Here is a 9,939-nt window from a genome sequence, read left to right on the forward strand (position 1 = left end):
CCTTACCACTTCAAGACTTTGTCTTTGACACTACTCCATGTCACTTAGCTTTACTTTTCTACATTACGGGTAAACAAAAGTTTCCGTTTATGATGATAACGCACAGTGCAAAGAAAAAAACTGACATATCTGTACTAAATGAGAAATTTCAATGCGAATAAAATAAAAATTAAAAATAGTAGAAATTTGTGAAAATATTTTCCAAAGGAGTATACCCTGAAGTTGAAAACGTATTTCATGTTTTGAAAATTTTTGTATGATATTTGGTGTAATGTTTTAGGATGAATATGCAAATGCACGAATAGTGTTACCCCACGGGAAAAAATGAGAGACAAAAGTACAAAGAAAAGTGTTATCCAATTACCTCGTAGACAGTCGAATCGTTTCGCTCAAACTTTTTTTTTGACAGGCTTCCACAATCGGACAGATTGACGTATTCTAGCGATGACAGAAGAGGAATTTCAGGGGAAACAACAAAGCGGACCCGAAATCCAACAAAGCAGGCCTTTGAGATGATATTTGGGACAGGAAATCTCGAATATCAAATAGAACAATTTGTAAAGTCAGGTGGTCGAAGTGTTCAAATTCTTCTGAGTGGTAAGAAGGGTGTGGGAAAGTCTGCCTTAACTAATGCACTATTCGGAAAAGAACTAGCCAGGGAAGGGGAAAATTTGGATGCAATAACAGATGAGGTAAGTGAATCAAAAAGTATTATTAACTTTTCCCAGAATAAGCTCCAAAAACGACGTTGTTAAAAGAAAAATAATAAAGTTTGCCATCGAAAAAGCGACAGCAACACAGAGAAAAAAATATTCCAAGTAAAATGAAGCGATCTAAAAATTTCAAATAGCGTAAGGACGGTGAAGTTTTTCGGTTGTTGCAAAAGTAAAAAGCGCTGGCATCAATTTCGTGAATTATCTGGTATATTATCCATTCGAACACTAGTCTGCGGGCATGATCTCATTTGCGCCGCGAAATGAGCGGTGAAGTTTCGAGCCAGCGAACGACGTGAGAGCGGTCTGAGAAGGTGATGTTAGTGGCCAGGTCCCTCACTTGCAGATTTCGCCGCTGGTACCGCAGCGCTGGTGAGTACCCTGCTCTCAGGCTACTTGATCTATTGCGGGGCTAGTTGCGTTCATTGGTACATCTCTTAATGGTGCATCTGCTTTTAATATTCTATGGGTAACAGGATATCCGTTTTAAATGAACAACGTCACCATTACGATTTTCGACACCCCGGGGCTGGCAGATGGAAAAGGTAAAGACGAGGAGTATCTGAGGAAAATAAAGCAGCAGGATATCAAGTTTGACGTGTTCTTGTTGCTTATTGAAATGAATACCATAAGATTCCCCAACGACGACTTGGAGACAATGGAGAAGCTGACGGAAATATTGGGACAGCGGGTTTGGAAAAACGCCGTGGTGGTTCTGATTTTCGCCAACGATGTTCGCCCAATACCAACCAAGAAGGAAAAGGTGGTCTCTGAGAGGCAATTTTTCATAGACCGCTCTCTGGATTTTAAGAGGAAGATGAAAGATGTCTTGAAAGCGCTCGAAGTGAGCGAAGACACCGTTGATAATGTGCCAGTGGTGCCAGCTGGGGTCTTGCATGAGCCACAACTTCCAGACAGGGACAACTGGCTGACAGCAGTGTGGGTTACGGTGTTTATACGCCTCAACAGAAATGCAAAGGTTCCATTTTTGCCTGCAAATGTAGACCGCTTCTTATTTTCACCTCTGTCGCCTGCCAACGAGAACAAGCTAGAAAGTCCCCGGAGTGCAAGATCTGGGGGTCCAGATCCCGAGGAAATGCAAGCAATAAGAGGAATAAGGAAAAAGATGCAGATATCTCATTTGAGAAACAGTTGATGGGGTGCCTTCAGAAGCCAAGAGCATATGATGAGTTTGGGAACAAGAGCACCATTCAGGAAGATGAAGCTGCAAGTGTTTCCTCTATCGAAATGGACGAGGAATCCTCCAAACACATCGTGAAGGAGTTGGTGGGAGAAGATGATGGAAGTCTCACTGGGAGTTTCGTCAACTCTACGTTTGAGTTCGTCTACTAAAATTTCTTTGGTGGGATCATAAAATTCCTCAAGAGAAACTACTGAAGTATAAACGATCAGGAAACAGCGATTGGATCTTAGTGAGTCGTGTATCTAGAGACTTAGGGTAATAATATATACTTATTAGCCTTAAATTCGGCCATCGTATGCATCTGTCTTTGACTTTAAGGTCAAAGCAAAAAACTTTTTGTTTCAAGTACACTTTCCGGACATGAATGATTTTTGGAAAATTTCGATGATATGCTCCAGTATATTCTTATTATAGGCTAGTAATAAGGATCGCTTGAGATGACTAAAAACTGCAACCTTCTTGCTTTGAAGACAAAAAAAACAGGGTAGATAAAAAGGAGGCACTATAAACTATTGAATAGTTTAACTTTTCAAATTGTGACCAATAAGGAATTAAAAGAAAAACTGTTCGGACGAATAAAAATTTTTGAGGTGAGATGTAATGGAAAATTAATATTCCTTACAGACTATGATTGTAGAATCGTCAATTTTGTATCTATCCCTACAATGACCATAGTACATTTTACTGTCTCGAATACTAGATCTGAGAAAATTATTTTTTTTTAGTCACAGAATTTCAAGGAACACGAATCAACTAAATAAAAGCTGCGTTTTAATGACTGTGTAAGTGTTAAACTCAATTCAGGCCTGAACTCAATCAGTACAATGACATCTCTCCAGACCCCTTCACCGCTCGTTTGTCGACTGCTGAGCGCGTTAAATGCTGGGCCTGGGCACTAGTTTCTCTTGTTACGCTGGTAACTCGCACTGCCTTCGTTGAAGACCGTCTGAGATGCCGGGTGGAATTGTTAGACAACTTCACAAAAGAATTTGAGACTGAAACCTACAAATACAGGAACAAACGAGCATTTGTCTTATCTTTCAAGGTAGGTTAAACAGATTTATATGGGCGATTTGTCGATAGACGTCTTTGAGTACATCACAGGCATCCAGAGTTATAAGAGAAATTTTGCGATGATACAGATATGCAGCGCGTCACGAGAATCTCACAAGCACATGCTATCGCCGGTATTTTGTTTGAAAAACTAGGAAAATTTTTTCGGTGAACTATGGTTCCATGAGTCCTCGCATTCGAACAAGAATAAAATAAATAAAAGATGCATTTTAATGACCGTGTAACTGTTAAACTCAATCAGTACAGTGACACCTCCCCGGACCACTGGCTTCCCTGCTCGTTCGTCAACCGATATGGATAACAAAATTTGCAATTAACTTTTCATTACATCGTAAAATAAGTTTTCTTTAGAGAGAAATGTAATCGTTTGTCTCGCGATGTGCTCCCTTCGGATGTGTATAGAGACGTTCCAACTGCATACTGCTAGTCTTCTTCAGGCAATGAGGTCAATTTGTGAATATATGCGCCATGTTGGCTGCACGCTTTTTTCTTGGGCTGTGTTACATCTTATGTTTTTTTGATTTTCCGGGTTATGGCTAAGGAATTTCGATCACCATCTGAGCCAGAACAAAGATCCAGATTCCTGACGACCATATAAGGGTTTTACGACACGATATTTCTGCTGAAGATGGGCTGTACTGCCCTTTGCAGATTAAAAATTTAGATTTAGATAGCTCAATTCCTTCGCGACTTTTTGCTGTGAGCCTTAAAGTGGTCTTCAAATTACGAGGCATGGTACCACCTTCTTGACTCTTCCTAACTGAGTTTTCTCGATGGACTTGACTCTCCATATGGATATAGAGGCTAACCCTAGTTCGGAGGAAGATGCAGCTGCGACAAGAAGAGAAAGTTCACTACAACCGTATTTAAGTTATTGCGCCACCACAACAATAGCCTATTCAAGGGATCAATTAATACTCAATCTCGGATCAAAATATCCCATCTCTTAAGACCTCTTGCGCCTGCTTAAGAACCAGAACAGCTTCAAAAACAGAGGAGGCCGTGCCGGAGTTTCACTCCGAAATAAGATTTTCAAAATCTCAACATGTTAGAGGCCAAGGAAGGATTCCAGATTCAACCAAGTAGGTTCAAATTTACATAATCTCAAATCATTGGAGCGTTCAAATGTAAACAAAGCTAAATCGCCCGTTCATCCACCAGAGATTATTGACTCGGACCGAATTCACGACTCTCACAGACTTAAAGTTCTTCATCTAAATATTCGTTCGCTCCGAAATTCTGAACACTTTATTCAGCTTAAAGAACTGAATAAAAGAGGTAAAGTCGATGTTATTACCATCTCTGAGTCCTGGCTGAACACGAGCGTTTCATCACTGGAGGAGAACTTGGAAGGATATAAGCTCTGAAGACTTGATCGGCTCCACATGGGAGGGGGAGGCGTTTGTTTCTATACTCGCAATGATTTGAAAGCTAAGGTTTTAAAAGACCTTTCATCAGTTTCCGAGAGAAATTTCCACCAACTCTGGATAAGTGTCCAGTGGAAGAAAACGAAGTCAATTGTATTGGGTACAACCTACCGACCAGATGACTGCCCCCTTAGTGCTTACGAGGATACCCTGAAACCTACTTACATGCAAGCACGTACGCTTAACAAACCCATTGTGATCCTAAGGGATTTAAACTGATCTAAGGAAAGTCTGCGTGGAGAGCAGAGCGTTGAAGAATTTCTCGTCTAGTCTGAAATGAATCGTCAACAACTCATTAAACATCCAACAAGGATTACAGCTACAACTAAGTCCCTGCTCGATGTTATTTTGGTGTCCTTCCCTAAGTTGGTACGTGGTAGCGGCGTGATCAATTTCTCCATCAGTAATCACCTGTCAGTTTTTGTAGAGCTTAACGTGAAAGCACCCAGGCCTTCGCCCTACTACATAACAGCACGTAGTTATAAGAACTATGAGCCGGACGCATTAACTGCTTATCTTGCTAACCAATCAGACCAGCTCTTGTCCATCTTTAGCTGCGGTGATGTGGATACCAAACTTAACACTCTTAATAATCAACAACAAACATATGAAACATATGTGTGAACTGCGGTTATGAGACGTATATGAGAACGATCCTTCGCAGTAAAGCACTATTTGAGCAATAGTGGAAATCAGACCTGATAGTGCTTTACTGCGAAGGATCGTTCTCATATACGTCTCATAACCGCAGTTCACACATATGTTTCATATGTTTGTTGTTGTTTGATTTATCATCTACGGGTTTATATCGAATTAATTTGATGGCCTGCTCCCAGTTGGCTTGTTAGCTCAATTGGTAGAGCGCTGCACTAGTATCGCAGAGGTCAGTGGTTCGAATCCCGTACAGGCCTGAAATTTTTTTTTCAGGTCTGATTTCCACTATTGCTCAAATAGTGCTTTACTGCGAAGGATCGTTCTCATATACGACTCTTAATAATGTTGTTGTAAGTACGTTGGACTCGCATGCTCCCGTCAGAACAACCAGGATTCGCCATCGCCCTTGTCTATTTGTATCAAGAGGAATTACGTACACAACTCATGAAAACAAGAGACCTACTTCACCGCAATTTTTTTTCAGTCTCGTGACCCCTCGGATTGGGGTAAATATAAATAATCCAGGTATACCATCAAAGAAATACAGAGAGAAACAGAGCAGAATTACACTTTTCTTGAAGTCCAACAAAACAAGAGCAATCCTAGTTCACTCTGGAAAGTAATCAATCGCGTTATTCCATTAAAGAACAAAGAGTTTCAACGAGTTTGTACCAAAGACCTGAAGACAGTCGCCGACGAGTTTAAAGTGTTTTTTACGTCAGTTGGTAACACTGCAACTCTCGCTGTTAGTCATCTTGCAGAGATTAATAACATCATTTGGTCAGAGCAGCAGTTACCATCACCACCTGCTGGAGATGTTTTTGACTTTAAAAGTGTGTCGTGGGAAGAGGTGCGACGCATTATTTTATCTTTGCCGCTAAACAAGTCGCAAGGCCCTGACAAAATACACACTAGAGTTTACAGGGATTGTCTTCCTGTCATCCTGGGTCCCCTTACGGAGATTATAAACTCTTCTCTTGAGTTTTCTAAGTATCCCGATGCGTAGAAATTCGCGGAAGCGATTCCTTTACTTAAAGAAGGGGACCATGAAGTGGCCTCAAATAATCGGCCCCTGTCACTACTTGCTGTTGCTTCTAAGATATGTGATAAGGTTGTTCTCAATCAGTTTAGCGTACATCTTTTTAGTAACGGCAAAGTCTCTTCTCACCAGAATGGAAATAAGAAACTTCATTCGACCGAGACTTTAAACCTCTTCATGGCAGACCACCTCATGGAGGCAATGGACAAGAAGAACTTAACCGCTTTGACCTTGTTAGACCTTTCGAAGGCTTTCGAGAGCCTGAATCACAATAAGCTGCTTGCTAAACTCTCGTCCGTCGGAGCTTCTCCGCATGTAGTGAACTGCTTTAAAGGCTATCTAACGGGCCGATCACAGTCAGTTCGGATCAATTCCATCCTTTCAGATCCCCTGCCTATCACCCACGCAGTCCTCCAAAGGGCAATTATCTCACCATTGCTATTTTGCATTTATCTAAACGATCTGCCTTGCGCGCCTCAAGTGTGCGGTCTTGAATCATATGTTGACGATTCCAAAGTCTTCCTGTCCTTCTCTTTACCTGACGTAGATACAGCGATTGCAAACCTAGAACAAGATCTACTGCGCGTCGCAGCTTGGTGCCGTGAAAATCAGCTGTTGACAGACCCAGACAAGACCAAGTTTATGCTCATCGGAACTAGGCAGTTGAGAAAGAGGTTTCTCTCTTCTTCTGTGGTGTCTTTTCTGGGCAAGTCTTTAGAGCCAGTCGCGTCAGCGAAGGATTTAGGTGTTACCCCGGAATCTCGTCTCACATATGACTGCCATATTTCTAACGTTGTGTCCTCCTGTATGGCAAAACTATGCCAGATCAATCGAGTAAAAAATAGTTTTGATGGGAGAATGCTCGAACAATTAATATCATCGTTGGTCTTTAGTAAAATGCTGTACTGTTCGACAGTGTGGTTCAATACTTCTACGACCAACATCAAGAAGTTACAGCTAGTGCAAAACTTTGCTCGTAAAATTGTTGCTAAGACGAGAAAGCTCGGTCATGTGACCCCTCTTTTGCGCGAACTAAACTGGGTCTCTGTAGATCAGCTTTTATTTTCAGAGCCTCTGTCATGACTTATAAATACATGGACCATCTTGCCCCTAGTTACTCGAGTAGTAAGTTTGTTAAGAGATTGGACATTCATAATCGTAGGACACGAAATCGTGAAGCTCTACAGATTCCATTCTTTAGGTCAGCGTCTGGTCTGCAGTCCTTTGCCTTTAGAGGGGCGAGGCTCTGGAACAATATATTCCCTGAATTGAGACATTGTGCTTTCCTAAAGGCATTTAAGGAGACACTTAAGAGTCACATTCCTGCAAACAGTTATCAGTTTTGATATAATTAGCTATATTAATGTAAATAGTCATTTGTTTGAGATACAATGAAATATATGAAGTTCATATATTTTGTACTGCGGTATTAGATACATATGACGCACGATCCTCGCAGTAGATAGCGCTATTTAAGCAATAGCAATTTATCACTTTCACGGGTTTATTACAAATCAACTTAACGGCCTGCTCCCAGTTGGCTTGTTAGCTCAATTGGTAGAGCGCTGCACTAGTATCGCAGAGGTCAGTGGTTCGAATCCCGTACAGGCCTGATTTTTTTCAGGTCTGATTTTCGCTATTGCTTAAATAGCGCTATTTACTGCGAGGATCGTGCATCATACGTATCTAATACCGCAGTTCAAAATATATGAACTTCATATATTTCATTGTATCTGATTAATGAAATCTGTGGGAAATGTTATTGTTTGCTCAAAGTGCGTGTGACGCTCTGGCGACTAATTCGAGCTATTTGAAATGGCTGTAAGCTTGGGAGCCTGTTTCATACGGAACCAATTTAAATTCCTCTCCAAAATTGTATTGAGTGCTAGTACAATTTGATGACTCAGGGGAAGCAAAGAAAATAACTGCTGAAATATCAACTTTAAGAGGCTATTAGTTTAAATCTTTCTAAGAATTGCTTGAATGACTACTCTTTCCGAGAACAAGGAAGTGAGGAAAATGTCACCATTCTTGTCAATTCAAGTTACGTCCAATATCTATTTTGGCCCGTATGGGTGGCAAGACAGGCGTTGGAAAATCTCACCTGACAAATGCGCTAATAGGAGAGGAGCTTGCAGAAGAAGGAGAGGAACTTGACCCAAAAACCGATGATGTAAGTTGTTTTCTCGCCGGCTATCAGCATAACTTAACGTATAGTCAAGCTGAACAAAACACAACGTGCAAGTTTTAGTTTTTTTTTTTTTTTTAGATTTGGCCTTTCACAATCTTTTATAATGTAATCAATCCTTAACCATCTCTGATCCCTATGGTTTACTCTTGTCTCAACTCCCTCAGAGATTATCATTGTATGCTTAATGTTACCGCACTGTGGCAAAAACCTCTCCAAATGACTATGGCCTATAGTTCCTCTACGGGCATATGATTCTTACCAGTAATTCTAATTGCAGAAACCAGTTTATCCATCAGCTATGCCTCGATCTTTCTTAAGTGAAAAATTTCAAAATTTAAATTCAGCCCTTTTTTAATGGAAATAAAAATTATGGAAGTGTCTCCAGAGTCTGCTTTGTCAGACACGGTGGATTTGTGTAATCCAGGATGAGGGTCTCAATGGGGAAGGGGAGGGGAGGGGGTTACGTTGAAGGTTGACAGGTAAAAATATGCCCTTTTCACGGTTGACGGTTAAATTTTTGGTCATTTGACGGTTGACGGTTAGGAAGGCGCGAATTTGGCTGTAATTTTTCATAATCACGCGTTTGTGGAGAACTGGGAGGGAGGGGGAGGAGGAGGAGGAGGAGGGAGGGAGGGGGGGCGGGGAGGGAGGAGGAGGGACGGAGGGAGGCGGGGAGGGAGGAGAAGGGAGGGAGGGGGGCGGGGAGGGAAGAGGAGGGAGGGGGGCGAGGAGGGAGGAGGAGGGAGGGGGGGCGAGGAGGGAGGAGGAGGGAGGGAGGAGGAGGGAGGGAGGGAGGGGGAGGGAGGGAGGGGGAGGGAGGGAGGGGGACGGAGAGAGAGGAGGAGGGAGGGAGGGGGCGGGGAGAGAGGAGGAGGGAGGGAGGGGGGAGCGATGAGGGAGGAGGAGGGAGGGAGGGAGGGGGCGGGGAGGGAGGAGAAGGGACCTTTGTAAACTAAAATAGGAGCCAGGAGGCGTCTGTGGTAGGGGATCGGTTTCCTCATCATCATCATCATCATCAATCTTTATTTATACACGAGGAATCGTGTTTAAACTAAACTAAAATACTCTAAGGAACTATTGACTATGATATTAAAAATACAAAACATACATCGTGAACAATAAGGAACTATTAGCTATAATGTTAAAAATACAAAAACTTACCTTGTTGGTAATAAAAGTAACAATGGTGTATCAGAAAAATCTTTCCCATGAAATGAAGTTTTAAAAACATTTAAAGTAGGCAGTTTTCTAATCTCTGAGAATCCTGTTCCACAGAACAGATCCTCTGTAGTGTAGGCTCCCTTTTGCAGACTCAGTTCTGGGTCTGGGGACATAATAATTGAACTCAGAATTTCCAAGATTGTGTGAATATACATTTGAGGCGTTGGTATAGTAAAGATCCGCCTCAGACACGATGGGGAAATATTGTTATGGATTTTATACATTGTCATAGCCAACTGTTTAAGTCTTACATATTCCAGCCTTTCCCAGCCAAGTTAAATTCAACTATGCAATGATTTACAAATCAAACTCGTGCTTTGCGATAAGAGAATTTGATTTTTGTTTCCAGGTGACACCATATGATTTTGTAAAGAATGGTGTGAAGATGACTGTCTTCGATACTCCAGGATTGGCAG

At 41.7% G+C, this 9,939-nt stretch overlaps 2 protein-coding genes and 1 pseudogene across 3 annotated transcripts in view; all 3 read left to right on the plus strand.

Annotated features, from left to right (window-relative positions):
• The first annotated feature begins 37 nt into the window (after nt 1–37).
• LOC148718585 (uncharacterized) lies at nt 38–2,111 on the plus strand (annotated as a pseudogene).
• A 743-nt stretch (nt 2,112–2,854) lies between these two features.
• Nucleotides 2,855–9,939, plus strand: part of LOC148718586 (uncharacterized) — a 13,272-nt gene continuing 6,187 nt past the window's right edge. For both annotated transcript variants that reach the window (XM_088740386.1, XM_088740387.1), the window contains exon 1: nt 2,855–2,962. The gene's annotated coding sequence lies outside the window, so the exon portion shown is untranslated. The remainder of the gene's footprint in view (nt 2,963–9,939) is intronic.
• LOC148718587 (uncharacterized) overlaps nt 8,156–9,939 on the plus strand; it is a 4,108-nt gene continuing 2,324 nt past the window's right edge. Inside the window, exons 1-2 of the mRNA XM_088740385.1 lie at nt 8,156–8,284; nt 9,873–9,939. The exon at nt 9,873–9,939 is cut by the window's right edge and continues 2,324 nt beyond it. Of these exons, the coding sequence (XP_088596511.1) occupies nt 8,183–8,284; nt 9,873–9,939 (169 nt within the window). The 5' untranslated portion in view covers nt 8,156–8,182. The remainder of the gene's footprint in view (nt 8,285–9,872) is intronic.

The sequence above is a fragment of the Stylophora pistillata genome, chromosome 12, assembly GCF_964205215.1.
Source record: "Stylophora pistillata chromosome 12, jaStyPist1.2, whole genome shotgun sequence".
Classification (NCBI taxonomy): Eukaryota; Metazoa; Cnidaria; class Anthozoa; order Scleractinia; family Pocilloporidae; genus Stylophora; species Stylophora pistillata.